Source organism: Salminus brasiliensis, chromosome 20 (genome assembly GCF_030463535.1).
Source record: "Salminus brasiliensis chromosome 20, fSalBra1.hap2, whole genome shotgun sequence".
NCBI lineage: Eukaryota > Metazoa > Chordata > Actinopteri > Characiformes > Bryconidae > Salminus > Salminus brasiliensis.
In genome coordinates, this window is record NC_132897.1 from 20,022,557 (window position 1) to 20,045,881 (window position 23,325).

General features: G+C 42.6%; 1 protein-coding gene across 6 annotated transcripts in view; it reads left to right on the plus strand.

The window, feature by feature from the left end:
• Positions 1-23,325, plus strand: part of rtkna (rhotekin a) — a 79,427-nt gene that overhangs the window by 42,898 nt on the left and 13,204 nt on the right. For all 6 annotated transcript variants that reach the window (XM_072664812.1, XM_072664811.1, XM_072664807.1 and 3 more), the window contains 3 exons: positions 19,114-19,313; positions 20,861-20,922; positions 22,842-22,895. In XM_072664812.1, the coding sequence (XP_072520913.1) occupies positions 19,153-19,313; positions 20,861-20,922; positions 22,842-22,895 (277 nt within the window). In that variant the 5' untranslated portion in view covers positions 19,114-19,152. The remainder of the gene's footprint in view (positions 1-19,113; positions 19,314-20,860; positions 20,923-22,841; positions 22,896-23,325) is intronic.

The following is a 23,325-nucleotide window of genomic DNA, read 5'->3' on the forward strand; positions in this document are numbered from 1 at the left end:
ACACACACACACACACAGTAGCGTGTGAGTGCTGCAGGGAGTTCAGAGAGGACTCTGAGGCCTGTGTGTACCCCGTAGAGAATGCAGCTGTTTATGAGAAAGGTCAGCCCTGTGTTCTCACACACACAGCCCCTTAAACACACGCATACTCGTGTGCACCAGTGAGTTGTTGAATAATGTCTCAGTTTATGTCCAGAGACACTCACCTTTAAATGACTCACGCTGGGAGCCCGTAACCCTCGAATGAAGAACGATGCTGCTGGAAATAATGTGTTTTTACTCAGGCTTACGACTCGGAGATGAAAACCTTCTGACCGTTCAGAATCAATATTAATATCATCACCAGCAGCTTTTGAGCTCTGAGCTTGAATACGCGCGCGCGCGTGTGTGTGTAGGTTTGGTGACTAGTTTACGTAGACAGGGTTTTTTTGAGCATGTATGAGGAAGAAGTTATTTGTGTGTATGTTAATGTGGTGTAAAAGTGTCTTGGTTCTGAGCTGGTGTCAGTTCAGTTCAGAAGGTCTTCTGCCACGTTCAACTATTTCTTTGTAGTGAGTGTGATATACTGACTTTAGTGGGCCCTGACCAACCCTAGCACATGGTGTTCAGCATCACTGCTACTTTTGTATCCTTTGTCCGGACAGCTGAATGGCCTGCAGTGTGAGATCAGTGACACAGTGACTCAGCCTGTAACAGATTGCCTGTCTAAAGAAGCTGAAAGGAATATCTGCGCAGGGTCGTTTGATTTTCTGACCTTGACTGCTTGTATGAATTTGTGAGTCTCACCTGGAGGATTTGAGAAAGTAGGCACTTTTTGAGCTGGATTAGTTTTACTTGGGGATTACTGACAGGAATAGTGAATTGAAATCTAGTACAAATCTGCAGTAATAAATCCAGATTGATTGACCTTCTGTAATTGGCTGGACCTCAAGCTTACCCAGTAATGGTTGACCTGTTCAGGCTGACCTTGTTGTAATGCAGTAACTAATAGACACAGCTCTGCACAGCTCTGAGTTGTTGGTTTGTGGTGGTGGTTGTTGTTGTTGTTGGTATCGTTTGTTGTTGTTATTGAGTATAATGCCAAAACAAAGCAAAATATTGTGATGTTATATTTGCTTTTTATATATTATTGTTGTTATTATTTGTATTCTGTATATTTCTTTGTCATACTTTTTATATATTGATTATAGAAACACAGCATCACAAACAGAATCCCTGTCTGACACCAATCTTTAAAACATAAACGATTCATTAAAAAATAATCAATACAGTATTGCAAAACATAATATCATGATTATTTGATATGTCAGTATTTTCCTCATACCTCTAATGTTCCATATATAGCAGGAGTATGCAAATATGGACCTTGACTTTCCAGTTTCCAGTCCTGGACCTGGATCTGGGTTATACACATAGTTTAATCGAATAACTTTGGCGTGTATGGGATTTCAGTGCAGCTATACTATATGGACAAAAGTATTTGGACATCTGCTCATTCATTTCTTCTGCTGAAGTAAAATTATTCAAAAGAGTTTATCCTGCTTTTGTTGAATTAACTATCTCTACTGTCCAGGGAAGAAGACTTTCTACTAGATTGCGGAGTACCTCATCCCCAACTCCCCAACTTATCTCAAAAGTATTGGAAGGAACACCAGCCATGCTGGGGGACTTTATACCCCTTTACTTTGCGCCTGGTATTGGGCATGGTGCCAATAGGTTCATGTTTATCTGCTTCAGAGAGTCCTGTACTATTGGCAGTACTTCTCTACAGGGACTGGGCAAACTGTGTGAGTGTATTTGCACGTGGGTCAGCAGTCTGTGCAACCTAAAGTAGGGGTGTTCACAAACATTTGGACATACAGTGTGTCTGTATCTGTAAATGTATCCATCGTCCAGCCAAGTCCCTTACCCTATTACACTACACGTCCTCCAGCATTGTTCAAAAGAAACGCTTCCAGAATGGTTCTTGGCTTGGATGCGCGGTTCCAGGAAAAACATTTTAGTGAGGTACAATTTTCACTTCATGATGAAGTTTTCTACATTTTAAAATGCTTCTTCACAAACTTCTCTTTTACAAAAGGCTTCTGTAACCGTATTTCCTTTGATCCGATGATTCTTTTTTGATTTTATTTGGCTATAAGGGTTTTTTAGGGTGCTTAAGTAAAGGCACAGGTTGAACATTCAAGTGCTTCACTGGTTCTTTACCATTTTAAACATTTCTTCAAATCGAAGCACGCTTTGTGTTCAGAGGGTATGAAGGAGAACAAATGCCTCTGGTTAGCGCTTTAGTCACATTTAAAATGAAGGGTGCAGACAGTCATTAACCTTATCTCCATTTATAGGGAGGGTAAAGTGGAACGGTTTTGTGGTTTACCTACTGTGTCTGATTCAGTTATTTAAATACACACACACACACTCACACAGAGGCAGAGTGAGGCCAGTAGGCCAGTCCTCTGCTCTTTTTTTGGGCCTGCTTTTTTTGGATTCCTCCAGCCTGGATGTGGTTGACCTAACAATATGATGTGTGTTAATAGAACACTTGTGCACAGTAGTCCCTCACATCAGCGGCCTGTTTATCTCTAATTATCCTCCACGCCTTTCTCCTTCCTCTTCCCCTCCTGTTTCTCCTCGTCTTGCTCCTTTCCTCTTTCATTCTCATGTTTTTACACCAGTTTGATCAGTTTACAGATGTGCTCTTCTCCTCTGTTTGCTTGGAGGAGTCGTTTTCTTACCCTCTTTTATCCCTTTGCCCCCACCCCCACTCTCTCTATCTGTGTGTGCGAGCATACATAGATGAAGCCTCTGGGAAATAAGGGCTGCAGTTGGACGTGCGTGTGACCCACCTTTGTTTCAGGACTCAGGGTGCTGGGACATGGAAGAAGTCTTATTTTTGTGTTTGCGTGCCTGTGTGTGTGTGTGTGTGTGTGTGTGTGTGGTGGGAGTGAAATTTACACTGTGAGAATGCATCATGAATAGTGTGTTCCTGCAAGTGAGTAAAGCACTGGATATGGAATCCTCATTGATCGGACAGAAACACTGTCATCGTGACATCTCCGATCCATTAGTAACAATAGCTGCCTCTATCAGTCACACACTGACTGCACTGCATGCATCTCCTACACAGTACACACACACACCATGCTGAGGAAACTGAGACTACAACAGATAGCATGGACTGTAAAACAACTGTAAAGCACGAGGGGGATAAAAAGGTTAGGGTTTGAGTGACTTTATTTTGGCTTGCGTTTTCTTTTCTGGCAGGCAACAGACCGCAAGTACAGCAATATTGTCTCCAAAGATGTTTATAAAATGCCAATAATGATAACATCAATTTAGTACCTGTAAAATGATCAGGGAAATCAAACAATCAAATAATAAAAAACCCTCTGCGACGTAGACCCACTACAGCAGTGGGCCCGAAAAAAAATTCAGAGCTGCAATGCAGCATCACTCACGTCACTCCGGCGGCCCTCCAAACCGCAATGGACAGTTGCCCCAGCAGCCGGCCAAGCGAGCTTCTGGACCACGCTGTACAGTTGTAAAATCATAATACAGACCCCCCCCCAATGAAAATGAGTCACTCGCTCTGGTTTCGGACTGTACAACGCTAAAAAGCAGGTGATAAAGATGGGGGGAAAAGTCTGATAATCTTACTGCAGCTCTAACCTGTCACTCCACAGCTAGTGCAGACCTTGTCTTGTTATCTGCTTGGGAGTAAGCGATGTTGGAAGTTGGCACTCGTTTGCATTTGTCTGCGAGTTGTCGGGGTGGACAGTTTTAAAGAGGAGAAAACCTTCATTAACTGGTGTCAGGGTCCATCCTCTGCCTCTGTCTATGCTTGTGTGGTTGGCAGCAGGTTGAGTGTGAGCAATGGTGCAGCTAATCCTGCCCTGCAGCCCTGCACTTTAATAGACATGCTAATGAACACTGTTCATTCTGTACCTCACCCCACCACACACACACACACACACCAGACGTTACCAGACAGCTGCTACCTTCATTATAGCCACATCTGTCTGAATGGCCACAGTTTGTTTTGCATAGTTGTTGAGCTGCAGTATTCTGTAGTCTGTAGTCTTTCACACAGTTCATTCAAGCCATACTCGGACATTGTGATGGGTGTGTCCAACGACAAATGACTTGCAAGGTTCTGGGCTGATGGTACATAAAAACAAAAGTGGCATATGATGGCATAGCATTAACCCTGCTATGGTAAAGCACCATCCCGTCCTGAGCTGTGGTAAAATCTTAAAACCGCATGTTTAGCCTTACTTAGAATCAAAGCCTTACTAGAGCTGTTATCTGCCTCAAGTTCCCAAGATATGGCACTAAGCTTAAGCCACTTGACCATTCTGGTCCATCCCTTGTCAATCACTCGTGCACAATGCAGCCACAAAGGCAGCCAGTCTGCAGTGCATACCTAATCCGTGGATAGGCACATTAAGTAGCTGTATGTAGATAAAGCAGTCGTAAGTAGTCCCTGTCCCCTCAACGCTCTGCTTTGATTACCCTGAACTAGTTATCTTATCTACACACGCTCAGGCTTTATCTAAATAAGGCACTGCAGCACTGCAACGGGTCCTTCAGCAGAGAGAGAGGGAGTGTGTTTGCATTAAGACTATGACTATAGTGAGATTTATAGTGGAGTGTGGCTTCTATGATTGCAGTAATGGAGTCTTTGGGCCTCTGCTGATTTGTAGTGTTGTAACTTGGCCTTATATTTGTAGGTCATTTAGCACTGCAGTGAAAGATGAAATAATAGCCATGGAAGGATCCTTACATGAATTGGAGTAAGGAATTTGGACTGGCGGATATGTGGAGTATCTGTGTTGCAGATCCTTCAGCAACAGTCAGAGTGACTTGTCACTCATTGCTGAAACCCAGAAAGGCGTCTCTATTGGTCTTTATTATTGGTCCTTCAAGAGTTTAAACAGAACGTACACCGGGATCATTTAATAACACATTAATTATCGCTTAATGCTTAATCACATTTCTCTATTACAAACATGATTTTATTTATTTATTTATTTATTTATTTATTTATGGAACCAAACATGGTTCATTGGCATCGCTTAAACAACCAGTTGAGGCTCCTTTATTTTTAAGAGTGCATGCGACTATTGGTTATTCATTAAGGACAAGAAGCATTCATCTTTTTAAACCAACCTTGACCCGAACTGCTCGAATGCCTGCTGATGCCGAGGTGATACTCACTACAGGCCTAGTTTGATTTATGACTCTGTGGTCAAGTCTTGGAGACGGGACACAACTGAGAGAAGGTCTTATCACCTAATGTACCTGTGCCAGGAAAAGGCAAATTGCAATGCAGAGTATTTGACTATATCATGACTTAGTTTTAGTGACATTTAGACCTTAAGGTCGTTTACCATCAATTATGGGGGAACAGTAAATCTCAATGAACCATAAAGAATCAAAGCCCACACCATCCCCTCAAGTAATAGCTAGCTATAAGCTGATTCCACTGTAGCCAGGACTAACCTTAACGTTACACAGTGAAGCTGTGTCCCAAACATGCTGTTTAGTGCGGCAGTATGCAGATTGGGACACGGCCAGAGACTAACGTCACCAGGGGTTTCAGTGTGCTCTCTGACAACTTGAGCACAGTCAATGTTAACGTTAGCTAACCCAAACCAGGCAGTAAAGCCAGTGAAGCTGGGGATTGGAGGGTATTTTTGAACAGGCTGGACGAAGGCTAAAAAAAGACCCAGTGCCACCCAACACACAACATTGCATGAAATGCAAAGGTTGTCTGACAAATGCAACTGTCTCCACAGATCCTACCAGGTTCCTACGCTAATAGGTTTAACAAACCTTCTGGGCAGAGCCTTACGTTTTCAATACTTATTTTAATCATTGGCAGTTTATCGAGACTGTAAATGTAGTTTTAAAAACCGAGCAATCATGACCACCCTAGTAGTCTAATTTACTGTCCAGCTCCGAATGTGAGAGTGAAATTATTTTTTGTAGATGTGGGGCATGGCCTGCTTCAGACTAAGCAGAGTTGATTGGCTCTTCATTGGGCCTCAGTCAGTAGAGCACGTCTTGATCTCCTGCTGGTCCCTCAAGGTCGCTGCTCCCACTTTCCACCAGGCCTCTATACTTAGTGCAGCTGGAGGTGCTTAGCCACCAATTAGGCCGCCTGAGCTGATTAGAGTGCATCTCCCCACCCAGTCTCAAGCAGCGTGAAAGCCTGGGATTAACCACCACCGGGGAATACAGATGAGCCATTGTGTTTTAGTGAAGCAATCAGGCACACGACCAAGCGCCGTGTACACAATAAACAGCACATATTGGCGGGTAAAAGCATTGTAAATTCAGTCAGTATATTGTAGACTTGTTTTTAGACTTATTTTAAATAATGTTATTAAGTGGCTGGTAGACTTTGTTTGCTTATTCCAAGAATTACTGCTCAAAGGACTGCAGGTGCGGTAAGGTTTCTTCTATTGATTGGATCATATTTGGGTGGACTCCGATTTCTGACTCATTATAGGTGTACTTATCTTAATATTGCCAGAATCTCATCATAATAAATGTGGAGATGACTAGATTTAAGGAAGCTTCCAGTGTAGCTGAGGACAAGAGCTCACAAGGAACTTTGGAGGGTCATCCTCCCTTCGCCTCTGAAGCCCTATCTTTACCCAATGGTAAACAGGTGTGCTGTGATGGAGCTGAGGTGAACATGCCGTGTTTGGGTGCTGTGAGGAGATTAGTGGAGTTTTGGCAAGCATCACTGTGGGGGTGGATGAATTCACCCAGGGGAGTGTGTACAAAGCATGTGGAATTGTGTGTGTTCTCCAACTTGCACTAAGACTTGCGAGGCCAGCCATGTAGAAGCTTGACGACCAGTTTTAAACACTAAAGTAAATTCTAATAGCGGGACAAGTCTCCTACAATTAAACAAATCACTGTTAATCCCCAGGCTTACGTTGCCCATTCTAAGAAGTTGACTCCGCTTTTCATGTTTTAAGCTTACAAGAAAAGCTGGATAATCGGTTAATCTAGCCTTGATAATGGAGTGATATTGCTGGATAAGTGCCATTACCGATGTCTCCCCATTGGCAGGTTATTACACTTAATGCATCAGATTAAACCATCAGAGCATGTCACAATGTTATGGGACATATTAAACCACACTGACCCGCACAAAACACATTACGATAAACCAAAATTTAGAAAAGGGTTATGCAAGATCCTGATAATCCATCATATGTACATAAAGTTGTGGTCAGAACTCATTTTAAAGTTTATGTTGGCAATGTTGGGCCTCTTCTCTACTCTCCTTTTATGCATAAAGTTAAATTGTTTTGGGGTTTTCTAAAATGATGACAGTGTCAGAATTGCACATACAGCACACCTAATGTTTGGTTTAGTGACCCTTAGCAAGTTGCTTTGGCCAGATGCTTTTTAGGCGGACTTTGAAAGTCCATTCCAAGAGCATGTCCGGTTGTAACGTCCAGTTGTGGCTAGTTTCAACTGTGTAGCTGAGTGCTTGAGATCATGCTGAAGTATTGTGAAGTAGCCCATCTTCTTAATTATTCCATAAATCCATGTGTAATGTACCAGTTTCTCTGGCAGCAAAACATCACCATAACCCAGCAGTACCACCACCATGCTTAACAGTTGCTACAGTGTTCCTGGGGTTGAATGCCTCATCGTTGTTGCTCCAAACCTATTTGTCCCATCTGACCATAACACTTTCCTCCATAAGGCTTTTTCTTTGTCTATGTGATCTGCTGAGAAGTTGGGCAAACTTGAAGGTCTCTGTCTCTCAGTAAACCTCCAACCACAACGGTATAATCGCATGTTCAGCCTATAGTACTTTAGCTAGGCTTGGCCATTGGACTTAAATCATCAAAGCCGACCAGAATAGTGCTTCCCAAGTATGGCTGTTCATAGTGCTAATGTCAGTGTGTGATGAAGATAAGTTGGGTCACCTCATTTATGAGACCCAAGAGAGAGGAGAAAATAGATAGTTCATCTTAGACACTTAAAATATTAGACCCTGAAGTTCTGAGGTCTTTGATTGTCCTCATTTAGAGCTGCTACCCATCATACTCAGTATGTAAATGCTTGTAGACGTTGGCTTTCTGGTGTGATTGGGCTGTGGCGTTTTAGCTTGTGTCAGCTGAATTTGCAGCTCCACCTGGTGCATTTCAATTAAGTACATGTGCTTATAGGAGTCCTGCTCAGCAAGAGTACCCTGTGCTCTCTAAATACTATGGCCATTCAGTATTACATATGGTATGCATTGTGTGCATTGTCAGACAAATCTATGGTAATTGGGTTCTGTGATTTATGGAGCCCTGTCTTTAACCATGTTATGTGGAAGGAAGTGTTTTGATATGGGTTGTCATTTCACAATTGCAGTACAGTGGCTGCATAAGCATAATCCCATACACATAAATCAGCTCTCCAGTCCATTTCATACATGATTCTCTCCATCCTTCACTCTGTAGATCCCATGAAATCAGGGCTGAGCTAGCCCAGCAAGCAGAATGTAATGAATAGCAAGCACTGCCATGGTTTTCATAGTTTGTGGGTGGGGAAAAGTATGCTATTCTGAAGCCCTTTTCACAATTAGGGTATTTACACTTTTTTCCACACCCAGGAGTTCCAAAGGAAGTGTGGATTTGATTGCACAGTTCCACACAACATTTTCTACAGTCATGGCATTTCAAAAAGTAGCAGTAGGAGAATGTTATTAGGCATTGACAAATACATTGAACCAACCAATCAAGCAATCATACACATACACAGCGCAGGGAGCAAATAGCTACCATGCCTACAACAGAACAAACCAAAGTCCACTTGAAGCGAACTCCAAACCACCTCAATCACTGGAACATCCCCAGGTTACTATTACTTTTACTATCTATTGCGATTTGATTGCGAGATTATTTATTTGCATATCCAAGCTTAGAAAGCACGGGTCAGAGTGTAGGATCAGCCTTACTATGCCGCTTTAGGAGGAAAGACTAAGGGTGTTGCTCAAGGACCAACAATGACTGCATTGCTGACCTGCTAACCCAGCACTCTAACCACTGAGCCACTATTGTCCCACACATGAAGCTCCTAAACAGATATTCACAGGTATTTGGGATGCACTTGTTAGGTATAATGACTGTGATGTTCTTCATATGTACAACTGAACTTTCTGTTCCACCTCTGTTCCAACAGTGAAGAAGTGACAAGTTACAGACAGAGCGGAACTACTGCCCTGGAACAGAAAAAATAGCGAATGACCTCCAGTGTTCGAGTTCCTTAGCAAAAAGCTTACATTAGAACCCTGCTTAAGGTTAACACTGCTGCCTCTCTCCTAATAAACTGACATAGCCATACAAAGCTAACATTAACACACTCGAATTTCACTTGGTTTGGATCACACCGAAACAAACTGCTCCTTACACAGACACCACCCCTTCTCAGCCTTCCACACACTGCAGCCAGCGGCCAGCTGCGGCGAAAGCCTTCACGCCCTTGTGGGGCGAACAGCTGGCTGGAGAGCCAAAGTCACACACCACGCACTGCAGATAACACACGTACACACACATCACAAATGGCCTATTGTGCTCTAATAATGGGCGCTATGTGCTGCTGAAGCTCTAATGGAAATGGAATGCCTTTTCTACATGGAATTTTAGCCTGCACGATGCTCGCCAAACAAACACACATCTTAAAGTGTTGTTGTTGTTTTCTGACGGCTTGGTTGTGTGTGGTGCCATGTTAACAGTCAGCTCTGCTTTTCGCCAAGTTTGTGTTGGATTAGGGTGGTGTTCTAAACGTTGTATCCTACACAGCTCAACCATATAATCCATCCAAGACAAAATGAGAAAAGAAAGGCCTACACTGTTACTTTCAAACAATGGCTGTTTTTTATTCTGGTAGTCATAGAAACTGAGTACTGATGAGCATTTGTTGGACTCAATGCAGACTTTGTTAGAGTTTCATGCATGTAGGAAAGGGGTCATTGTAAAGGATGCAGTGTTTTCTTTTTACAGGAGATGAGGATCTCCAGTGTAAGATGCATGTTGGTGCATATTTTCTTTGTTTTAACTAGCGTATCATTGCGCATCGTACATTTCCACGATGGCACTGTTCTGCTACCGGAGCCGTTCTGGTGCCTAATCATGAGAGGAACCACTGCGAAAAGAGCTGGTGCTGGTGTGCTAACATTGGTATGACTCAAGCACCATAAGGCTGCTGGACTGGAAGTGTGAACTGTGTGGGGTGTTGTCTGTATGCAGTGATCAGTATCTACCAATGATGCTCCAAGGAAGGGCAACCAGTGACCGTGACAACATACTGCTTCATCAATGTACAGCATACCTTCTTCCCCACCCTTAGTCATGGGAACGTCCAGCATCCTTCATTCTGAACCCACAAGAGCGAGAGAAAGAGCGCTGGGACCAGGAGGAAAGAGTAGGTGCGGCGGATGCATAACTGTGGTCGGCTAATTGAAGGCCGGCCATCTTCGGTCAGTGAGAGCTGGAGTGTTGGGGTGTGGTCAGGAATTCTGCGTTTGCCTCTGTGTTTTGCTTCTGGGTGTCGCTTGCTGCAGTCTTCTGCACTGCGTTAGAAACTCTGTGCTGTGTGGGTTTAATTTTCAGGAGGGCTGGCAGCTGCAGCCTGTTGGCACAGTTGGAGCCAATATTGTTAATTAAAAGTCAGAAGTCATTGTTTTAGCGTGTCATGCTGGAGCTGGTCCATAAACCCTGATGACTTGCCTCTGGAAGGCACTAATATGATGGCCTGCATGACTGTGTGCATGCCTGTGGTCAGCGTTCACTCCAGTACCTCTTAGTCTCGCTCCTGTTCACGCAGATGTGTAATCAGCCTAGCCAGGTTTACTCCCATTTCCGACTATTCTGTGGTTAGGACCAGCCCTCTAGATTGCACTTTCCCTTGTTCTCTCCCTCCCTTTCTCTCCTCCTCTACTTGCATTCCTTCCTCCAGCCACTATTGTCTTGGCCACAGTTGCTCCTGTCAGTCAGTGAAAAGCCATGACGACAGCCACCTCCACCACCACCACCACGTTTTAAAGGCTGGGAGTGACCTCACAACACTTAATGGGTTGACTTAAGCCATCTGGACTGGAGGGAAACAGTTACAGGCTGTTTATGATTCTCCTGCTTTTTTGGGATGACATTTGGTTACTTATTGTTGGCATTTTTTGATGGATTAAAGTTTATTAATTTAATTAATTAAATTAAATAAAGGATGTTCTCTCAGTTCTTACTTTAGTTTTTGTTGCAGTGTTAAAACCCACAAGTACAGATGTTATTGGGCTACATTACTATTTAATTAGTCTATTATCAGCAGTTCAAATGTTAAAAAGTCCTCAAGTGTACGTAAGTTCATATTATATTCATATTAATATTCATATTCATATTAAGTCCATTAATAATATTAAAATAAAGGATGTTTAGGGGATTAGGGATGGAATCTTGGCTAATTAGTGCAATATGAAAATTTTCATTGAAAGCTAAAAATGTAGAAAACAAAAGATTCCTTTAGACTACAAAGTTTCTGAAGTTTCAGAATCTAACATCTTAACAAATCTTAATGATGGTAAAAAGGTTCAATATTACTTCTTAAGAGAAAGTAGAACGAAACTTTCCACATTTAACAGCACTTGAAAACACATTTATCTTGATATACAGAACACTGAAAACAACAGAACAGGAAGGTCACTGGGAGCACAGCAGTGTTTGAAAAAATCCCAACCTTACATTGGATAGCACAGGCCCAATTTTGTAACCTACATTGTATACTGTTTTCTTTTTTTATTTTACTTGAACTTTTTTGACAGATCAGTTTTTTACTAATAAAAGTATTTTTAAAAATTAGTTTCAATTCTAGTTGTGTCCTGAATAGTGACGCACTGGTGTTATGTATATTGTTATGAAAATTAGTGGTTATCATACCACAAACAATTGCTTAATACTGATATAGCAAAAATGCTAACATTTCAAAGTGCAAAAAAACAGTCTCCAAGTAGTAAAAAAAACAATAAATCAATAGATCCATAATGAAAATAATCACTAGCTGGAAACAAAATAGTTACAAAATGCTTTACTTGATGTGTATCTTTCATTTTGAAAGGAAAATATTTTACATATACTTCTATTAAAAAAATGTTTTAACTATGGTTTCCATTCTGGTACTGAAATGTGAGTATTATCTGATAATGTTCCACAATTATTTCATGTATTTTATATATATATATTTCTTTTTTTGTAACACTGCTGAGGTTTAAAATGGGCTGTTTTTAAATCAACTACTCAAAACTCCCACCGCTTGCTTTAGCATTTTCTGCATTTTTCATAATCGGACTGACCCTGATGCCCGTCCATACCCCTATGCATGATTCTAGGTAGAGGGGGGAAAAAAGTCTGTCTCCCGAATGTTCGAAAGACATGCTCTCAGGTTTGGATGAAGTTGGAGTATTTTTGTTATCTAGAAAGGTTTCATCTAGAGTTTCACTTATGCAAAGGCACAGATGATAAATCTTGGCAGTCACTTATGACAAATGACGCATAGCCACTAATGACCAATGGCACATCATTGCTTTTAATTACCTCCATATATCAGCGAAGAGCTTAGCCCCCCCACCCCCCGTCAGTCTTGTCACATGACCGGTCTTTCTTAGCTTTGATTGGACCCTCTCTGTGAGGTTATGACCAGGAAAGGCATATGGCATGAACAGGGGATCAAAGTTCAAGTCTTATCCCCAGCGGGAGACCCAGAGCAGGCAAGGCATGACAGCACAAATAAATGATTTGAGGGCGTCTGTCTCTGAGACCTCCTCCCCAGGAGACTTCGCTCAAACCAATGATAGCAAACGCATAGGGCCTATCAAATGCACATCACATGCTAACAATAGATAATGACATTTTGGTGGGAGAGCTTAAATACCAAACGTGTCAGCCAGTCTAATACTGGTTGTGCTTTACATTCTAAATCGAGATGACTTGCTGGCGTCTGTTCATTTAGAGCGTTAACGAATAAATGCATCGGTGTGACACACAGTAACCCAGAAAGGCAGTGAAGTGTGTGTTTTAGTCTGTTCACTCTTCTCCAAGTGCTTGGCCATTGTCATACTCTCTCTCTTTCTCGTCTTTTCATCCTTTGCCCTTTTTCATTCCAAGACAGTCTCTTGCTAAGTATTTGAAGCATTTTCCGAGCGGAAGACTTCAAAAGCGAACTGTATTCTCCAAAGACCAAAGTAATTTCCCATGACTCAGTGTGCTTCCTGCCCAAAAAAAATCCATTTCCGACACAGCTTGGTTGTGGTGGAGTTACTACATTGTTTGTTTTTTTTTCTAGAAAGTGCTGTGTGATGATGGGCAAGGAACTAATTAGCACAATTTGAGGACATTTGGCAATACTTAATAGAATAGAGGAGGTGGCACTGGCCAATTATGGTCTGTTAGCAAAGCTAGTAATTAGTTTTCAGGTCATTTAGTGAGCTGACAAAACACTTTGCTGGTAGGAACACAAGGCTCTCAAGTCTCAAGGCTTTTACTGACTGCAGTATTGGTCTTTGGCTCCAATGATGAAATGCTTCTATCCCTGGAAGAATGTGTTTGTAACTTTAGACTTTTGAAAAAGGTCCAGGTTCTCTATCCCATATTCTCTATCTCTTGTGTATATACACTATATACACAAGGAAAATGATGGAAACGATTCTGGAGCACTGCTGTGAGGATTTGGTTGCTTTCAGTGTCAAGAGCCTTAGTAAGGTCAGGATGTTGGATGATCACCACTTCACCTCGTCCTCAACTTTCCAACTCTCTAAAAGTATTGGATGGAGCACCAACCGTCATTCCGTTCAGTGCTGGGGGGCCACACCCCTCTAGCCCACACCTGGAATTAGGCATAGTGCTAACAGGTTCATGTTTATCTTCTCCAGAGAGTCCTGTTCTATTGATACTACTTCTCTATATGGACTAGACAAGCTGTGCAGGTGCAAATATAAAAATATTTACACATATAGTGTATCTGCCGATGTCAATATAAACATTTATAGAATCTACCAATATTAGCATCACAGAGAAATAAGCAAGATTGGTATATTTTAGGTCATTCTGCTCTTATACGGTAGGTTTTGCTGCAGTAGCAGTTTTGTGTCTTTTAGAATAAGCTTCTACCAGCTTTGATCACTGTTTGACAGTGATTTTTCACCCATCCTTCCAGGCAGATGTCCTACAGGTTGGTCATGTTGGTTGGATGATGCTCATGGACCACTGCTTGGGATCACTGTCCCCCTGAATGGCGAAGCATCTCCTGGGCTTTGACTGAGACAGGTTGTCTTGCAGGTCTCACTGTATTCGTAACTTTTCATGAGACCTTCTGGTTGTGTTTGGGATAGGATGGCTTTCAGTGACCTTTGTACTACTCCGCTCGATTGGCCAGGGTCCAGTGTGCTGTCCTCTCTCGTTTCTTCTCTTGGTGCAGGGTGAAGACTTCATCTTCTTCAGTTATTCCCATCTGGGTTCATTTTCACTGCTCATGCTTCATTACCTGGGAACAGAAGAGAACAGAACTGTGGCTTTGTCCTCCTCCTCCTCCTCCTCCTCCTCCCTCTCTTCATCTCTCCCTCGCTTGCTCCCTCACTCTTTCACACCCTGCATTAGAAGCCTGCCACTCACATGCTTGTTCTCTCTCTCTCTCTCTCCGCGACTGGCACATATTCACACTCTGCCTGGCATGCTGCCCTGCCCTGGCACCTGGCTTGAGGGAGGGGTGTCTGGCAACCCTGTATGTGTGTGAGAAGAGAGTGTTTTTTTCTAGAGTGTTTGTCTGCAGACACACAGATCCAGACCGCAACAGACGTTTTTTAGCTCTAGACTAACGCAGGTGCCTGATTATAGCGGGTGTGTACAGCGGCTCTGGCCTTTTAGGTTTGGCTCTTTTTAGACACTACTGTGAGTTTGAAGAACTTTATTTCTAATGGTAGTAACATTATGCCAATCAAATTATGGATTGACATAATTAGAGTCGAGAATTTTAAAAGAGGCTGGATTATGTAACAATATCAGGGTCTGTGGATCTTTTTTATGTGCATAACTATCATCTGAAATCATAGGTCTTCATGGTCTGTCATTTTGATTCATGCTAGGCCAGGGAGGGGTCTTCCAATTTCACAATCTAAAGTAGGGCTAGGTGGTATGATGACGATAAAAATATTATGATCACAATATTTAGCCATGTGTGTGTCAGCAATGGGTGCAGAGTAGCTAAATGCATTCATTAGAAAGGACTCTGTCCTTAATCATTTCCCGGTTAACGCTCTTTGACGACCTGCTAGTCTTATTAGTCATAGTATTAAAATTATTAAATGATTTGTAATAGTAATAATCCGTTTGGAACAAGACACTACTTCAGTTGTGTACGTTTGTACACATGCAGAATCCAAGAGTGTGTACATGTTTGTTGTAGCAGCTGCTGAGAGTGTGCTCTATGATTTCCATCCAAATAGATGGCATTTGCATTTACATTGCTTCACCTAATGCACTGGGGCATTGATGCAAACCACATTCACTCAGAACAAAGCAGTTGTCTTCAGGCTCATCGTGTGCACTTAGGCCTGGTTTCCGAAAGGCCTGGCAATGTCTCGTTGTTCATCTGAAAAGATGTCCGCTCGCGTTAGAGTGCTTTCGCACGGGGCACATTTACGGAACGATATCTCAGACGAGCTTGGGTGTGTGTAAGCCGATCAAACAGTGGCACGGAAAGTCATTATTACTGAAGCAGAGCTGAGCACCGTACTGTTTTTTGGGAAAGCCCCAGAGCAGCCTGGTAATTTCACTGCTATAAATACTGGGAGGCCTTTGGCTGCCTCAGACGAGAGCTACTGTTCTGGCCGAGTCACGTGATGCTCCGAGGCTAGAAGACCAACGCTCACATGCTCACTCTAATTTCTTTATTGCATGCTTTTTTTCTTTTTTTTTTTGGTTGCATTTCTTTCCACCCCTTTCACACTATCTCTGTCTCCATCTGGCTCTCTTAGCAGTCCTCCCATTCCACCCTCTAGATGTCTCCAGAGTTTCACATCCTCTCTCTAAAATGAAGGTGCTACAAATGGTTCTTTGAGTGATGGCACAGTAGAACCACTTTAGGTTTCATAATGCTTGTAATAAAGATGTGTGAGTGAACATGAGGAGTTCATGGATCCAACCTGTCTTGTGTCAACAGTCCAGGCACACCTTTGGCCTGTTAATTGCCATGGACTATTGGAGTGTTGTTGCTGCTGATCAGGTACCTCCCTTCATGGCCACAATTTACCTATCTTCTAACAGCTACTTCCAGCATGATTATGCACCATGTCACAAAGCAGAAGTGTCACGTCAACATGGACCAAAGGAATCTCAAAGGAATGGATCCAACATGAAGACCGGCCTATTTAGTGTTCGTATGGAGTTTCTAATACTTTGCTCGATCAGACAGCAGTGATAGACATGCACATACCGAACTCTGATGAGGGTTTTCTCTCATTTGGCCAGAGCTCTGGTGCGTCCTTTGTTCTCTGATGTCAGATTTGATTTGAATAGAATGCATTAGATCGTAGCTGCATGGCGACAGTGGTTTTGTCGTCTTTGCCAGGTTCTTTGATCCCGCGCCGTGCGTCTCTTGAATTTGGATGCACAGCAGCTGCCTTGTGCTTCATCGTGTTTCTCTTTAGCAGGACCTTACATAGCACTAATGACTTGTAATGTATCATAATTGCCCATCAGACGTCTCTATTTGTTTGTGTGTGTCTGCTGAAGAGGACATGAAAAGCTGACTGCATCACTGACAGTCCTGCTTAGATCGGTCTGCTCTTGGGGGCCAGTTGGAAAGAGAGAGGTAATAATTCAAATGGGGAGTGTGTGTGTGCGCGTGTGTGTGTGTTTGCACGCATCTGCGAGCTGTCATGTTAATTGGAACCCCCTCTTGTTCTTAATGAGCTCCTCAAGCTGCTGTCCAATACAGGGTTTATGGGACGTCACCATGGCAACGCAGGTAGTCAAGCTTCTTAAGTGGGCGAACTGGTTGCAGTGGTGTGGACTGTATAGTTGTAAAAGCCCGACATCAAAACACCTCTCTGTGTTTATCATGAGGAGGACCTAGACATGGTCAAGGGGTCAAGAGGTCAAGGGGTGGCACATATGCATTGTTACTTTTCACTCGTTGTTCCTTCCTCTTCTCTGTCTCTTCTCTCTTCATCGCTCTCTTTCTCTCGCCGCTGCAAATGTGGCTCTTCCCGTTCTGCTGACTGGACTGGGCTCTCTGCATTGCAGTCATTTCAGTGCCGTTTTGCCCAGGCTAATCTGTCGCAACAGAAAGCCATTAGTCACCTCTTTCTCTCCACTCTCTTCCCTCGTTACCACAACTACAGTGATGTAAAAAAATGAGAACACCCCATGAAAACCTTTGTCTTTAAGATATTTAAACCTACGGACATTTGATCTTTATTTGAACAGTATTGAGAGATGGAGGTTGTATGGCTTGCAAATGTGTGCACACACAAACACAGCTTGTCTAGTGCCTGTAGAGAAGCATAGCCAATAAAATAGGACTCTCTGGAGCAGATAAACATGATCCTGTTAGTAAATGGTCATAGAGGGGTATACAGCCCCCCAGAATTGAGCTGTGGAGCAGTGGAACTGTTTAGAAACCTCTATTTGAGGCTGAAATAACCTCAATTGGTTATTGGTTATTATTCCCAGCAGACATCTTTCAGCTGTGTAATGTTGCAGCTTCTGTTTTTGGACTTCTTGGTGGTCTTTATTGAATTCTTAGCGAATTCCATGATTGGCAGCTTCAAAGGCCCAAGCTATGACAATTCCACATCAATGATTCACAGTTGGAATGAGGATTTTGTGCTCAAATGCTGATTGGTCTGCGTCAAACATCCTTGGTTACTGTCCCTAGTTCAGCTTTGTTACTAACTAATTCAGCTTTGGATTCATCTGTCCAAAGCACATTGTTCTCAACGGCCCCTTCTTAACTAGAACTACCTATAGGTCCCGTGATGACAATTTAGGATTATTGGAAACTTCTTTATGCACCTTGTAGTCTGCACCTGGGCTGGACTTGCTAGAATGGCCTGACCTCACCATTTTGGCAGTTGTGTGAAATGTTCTCCACTTGTAAATTATTTTGTGGACCATGGAACAGCTTAAATGTGATTTCATTAATCATGATAATGTCTAACATCATCATATTGCCAAGCCCTAATTCCTACTGTGCCATACATTTCAGAGTGGCTACACATTGCCACACTTCACTTGCCCTACTTAAGCCGCAACCACAACATCACCGACCGTTTTTGACTTGAGTACGTTCTCTGCTATCCTAAAAACCTTCCTCAGCCCCTGGAGAGACCCAGGGGCACAAGGTGTGGTACCATGTTTTGACAGTTCCTCAGTGGGAGAGCATGAATGATTCACCATGTTCGTGTCTGCCTTGCAGAGGGGGGTGACCTGAGGGTACCAGTGCTGGGTTGCTTTTTCTACGGAGTTGACACTTGAACCCAGCTTCACGCATGACTGAACTGAAACACTCGGTTTTGGGACTTGGCCCAATTGTGGAGCCGACAGTCAGACAGTGGTGTCATTGGATTGCTTTCACAGTCCGTAAAGGAGTGGGGGGCACGTTTAATGGGAGAGAGGGAAATCTTTAGATCTGTGAAATGCCTTTACATGCCAGTGATTGTTTAGTCACATTATTGTGTCTTGTTTTTATCATAGATGACATGCTTGCTTAAGCTGCTGCTAATGTAAAATGACTTCTACTGAGTACTGTGTCTTAAGCTTTGGCTCCAAAGTAGGGAAGTTCAGAAATATTGAAAGACTGTGCTACTGGCTGAAAATGTTCATTATGCTGCACTGATTAGCATATTTGCAATAAATAGACATATAGGCTTATTATTCGCTTATTAATCTTAAGACTTACATTCAGTGACTACACTGTTCAAATGTAAAGGTGCCAACAAAGTGAAAAAGTCAAAATAAATAAAGAAAAAAATAAAGAGTCAAAATATACTTGTAAAAAAACCTGACCTGTTGGAAAAAAAACTGACCTTGTGCTTTTCAACTTATTTTCCAGGACAGCGACATTCAGAAGAAGATTGACCATGAGATCCGAATGCGTGAGGGAGCATGTAAGCTCCTGGCAGCATGCTCTCAGAGGGACCAGGCTCTGGAGGCCTCAAAAAGCCTCCTCACGTGCAACTCCCGCATCATGGCCTACATGTCAGAGTTGCAGCGCATGAAGGAGGCACAAGTCATGCAGCGAGTGGCCCGCAGGTAGGAGATCCATCTTAGTCTGTTTGTTTCTTCCCACTGAGTTTGGGAAAAATTTACACCCAGCCCACTAACGAATACCTTCCAAGGCCTATTTAAAGCTATGACACAGTGAAATGCAACAGCCGATTGGGGAGAATATGGAAGCGAGCGGGTATCCTTGCTAATCTAAAACCTAAACCTACTTGACCGGACTAATAACAGCTCTGAGAACCCTAACTGACAAGGGGAGGAATCGCTTGGAGAAGTGCCGGTGTGTGTATCCATACTAGGCCAATAGCTAAGCATAGCCAACCAGCTACAGCTACTTTTCAGCTGTCTAACTTCCCATAATACATGGACAGCAACACTATCCAGTAAGACTCAAGAATAATTACAAGAAAATAATAATTTTTATGTTTGCATTAGAGTGCCTAAAAACAGCACTATTCTGGCCTCCATGAAAGGGAAATGACATCAGGCTTGTAAAAAGTAACAGGCTTGTAAAACAGCATCTGGACATTTTATTATCCCAACCAAAGTTACATACTTACTATTTATATTAAATCACAATTTAAAAGCTAAATCAATTCATTCTGTGGAAACTTTAGGCAAATGAAAATTGTCCTTTGCGTTATTTCCAAAAAAGAGTTACCAGTAAAGCTGCAGTGACTATCAATAGAATCAACTATTAAAAATGTCTGATTTGTGTGATGAAGGATATGCTAATATTTGTGAAATAATTATTTATTACCTACGTGCAAGTTTATTTTAGCAAACCAGTGGCTTTAAAGAGTCATGAACTTTAGGTCAATAGGTCGCTCTGTTTGCATGGTCTATAACTAGTGAGATCAGTATGCAGCCCCTGATTGTTTACAAATGATGATGAAACACAGGCCATCACTTTACTCATTCCGTGAAAACAGAAGGTCTTAAAATGGCAGCAGATAAAGCAGAGGCGACTTGAGAACTGCAAGGCACATGACATCTCCTAGCCTAAGTGGGAAAACTGTCAAGAGGTCAGTTACAGTTCACTGGTTGACTTGTTGACAGTTGTCTCAGTCTTGACCCAATCTAAACATAGCAAGTTTCGAGTCTATATACTTCACCCTGTCAAGTGACAGCGTGAACTAGGGCTTCACAGTGTGTTGTTAGTGAGTCGTTATAGCAGTGTCTTTCAGTCGCTGATATCACAGAGGTGTACAATATGCAGACAAGCCCCTAACCAGTCACAACATGTTTTTCTCTGTGCTGTGAGCTCCCTGACCATGTCACAACTGATGGGACCATAAATGCTACTCTCTAGAAGGAAAATCCTACAGGAGAATGTCTGCACATCAGTTTGTGACTTAAAGCTAAAGCGCAGTTGGGTTATGCAGAAGGACAGTGATCCGAAGCACACAAGCAAGTCCACTTCTAAATGGCTCAAAAGGTGGAAAAAAAACAGTTTTATAGTGGCCATGTCAAAGTCCTTGAAAGGCTGTGGACCTTAAATGGGCAGTTCATGCTTTGGTTGAAACATAGGTTTAAACACAGACACTGTAACTGACCGTAGTAATAATGTGTTTCAGGTCCTCAGATGCAGGCCCGATGGATGACCGCTCTCCATGTAAAGGCAAAGTTGCCATTTCGGGTAAGTTCACAGACTTGCCACCTTGACTAATAAGTGACTGCTTCCAAACACTGAAGTAGACCTCTGTTGCAGTAGCTGTTGTGTGAAGCTTGCGTGCATTCCAGTGTCAGCCCCTGCTTAAGTAATGGTAGTTTTGTGTGCGTGTGTCATTGCACATTCCTGACGCCTCGTTGGGGCCCTTTGTGTGAAATAACTACCCTGCTGGTTTATTTGTTAGCTGTGCAGTCTGCAGTCTGGTGGGCTTGAGTTTTATGAGCACACTTCCCACTCCTTACAGTCTGTTCTCCCCCTCCACACCCAATAATATTCACTCTATTGTCCCTCATATTGGCCAAAGCTACCATGGTAACCTGTATGTTCTGGCTGTTAGCCATTATCTGTATAATATGAAGAGGTGTGCATGTATTTGTTTTGGTACATTTTCAGGACAAAATTCAGGACTGTGTTGAAAAAAACAAAAACAATGTAAACCTCCTGAGGTGAAGTTTAGGGTTAGGGTTGGGTGTAGCGTTAAGCTGTGGATTCAGGCCTAATCACAAAACTGAGACAGAGACAGACTGTTAAGATAAAATGATCTTACCTCCGGTCAAGGCTAAGCATTGTTACTGGTGTTACTCGATCTAGGTACAGCTTTTGATGCCTAACAAAACGTCAGTCAGTTTTACAAAAAGTGGAATATGGAGTCCTGCAAGGTTCTGTTTATTCACATTATACATGTTTCCACTGGGCACAGCTATAAGTAAACACAAGTAAACATGTAAAAAAACATTTCATTGTTACTCACACAATACACAGTTCAAGGAAAGGCAAGACTTTAAAACTGTTTCTCAGCTGAGGTTCTCATTTTGGGTCCAAAAGCCAAAAGAAATAAATTGACTCTCTCTGTTTACGTGGTTAAGCAGCTTAAAAACAATCGATTTAGACCTATGATTGGTGAACACATTGCGTACACTGACGCTTAGTTTCCTGAAGGTTGTGACCTCTCACATGGTCACATGACCTGTCCTTTTCAGTGAGTATGAGTGGATGAAACCATCGCTCAAGGTTCAGTCCCATTGTTCTGGTAGAAACACCTTTGAGACTTCTGCATTCAAACTACTGCATTCGTCTGCTAAATGAAGCCACTCTGTGGATAGCTGGATATGTATGTGATAGCACATTCTGAGAAGGTAGGTGGTCTATTGAAAGACTACCCCAGGCTGTACCGTGCTGTGAAGACTGTAATTATAAAGTTATTATGAAGTTCTATAAAGTGGAAGGGTTCAACACTCTTTGCCCTGCAGCCATGCTGAATAAATAAAAAACACACTCACACTCTCTTTGTAACCTCCTCATGAGTCTGGTGGTATGAAATATGAGCTGTTAGTAGTCTCGTTTACACTGTTTACTCACACACATGCGCACACCAACACAAACACACACCCATTGACCACACACAAACCTCACGACTGCTCAGATGCTGAAGTCATTATGCCTGTAATTGTCTCCTAATGGCCCTTCATCTATTCATTTTTATTAACTAGCGTGGCAGTTCTTGTTTAATTAGACAGAGCGTGACTGTGTAAGTGAGGCTGGCCCAGGCTGGAGTAGATTAGGAATGATAAATGCAGTCTTAATGCAGTGGGTGGGCCAGTGGGGGTGAAGCAGTACCGAGGGCAAGGCCTCCACATTTATTCCTCCTACACCAGCAGCATGGCAGAGACTGCCTGCTGCCTCCAGATATATGTGTGTCTGTGTCAGTGTTACTGCGAGTGAGGGAGAGACGACAGATACTAATCATGATTGACTTTGCAGTGACAGCCAGTGTCGGTGTTTGCAGGTGTTTGTGCGCGTGCAGTTACACGCGAGACACGGCAAACGTGAGCTTGAGTGTGAAACACGATCTTGTCTGGTTTTTAATGTGTGTGTTTGCATTACAGATCTTCGAATCCCTCTGATGTGGAAAGACACGGAGTACTTCAAAAACAAAGGAGGTGAGAATCTGTCCACAGAGATTAAACTTGTACCCAACTTCCTAAATCATCCTAAAAGTGTTGGATGGAGCACCACCATTATTCCTGAGGCTTTATACCCCTCTGACCACGCCTTGCATTAGACATGGGGCCAATAGGTTCATGATTATCTGCTCCAGAAAGTCTCCCAATGGGGGCAGCCCAATGGACATGTAGGAGTTAATCATTGCTGTCACACAAAAACCTTGTATTTCCAAAATTACAACTTTACAGAAGCATTTGGAGCATCACCATCCGTCATGAAATATTGATACTATTTAAAGGAAATCTGCTAGATTCACATTATGTCAAAAGGTTTTTGGATGACGTTTTACTTAACTAGAAAAAGATAAACTGAGTCTTTAGCCTTTTTCTTTTTTTTGTTTAAACTCACACACACACAAATGTATAT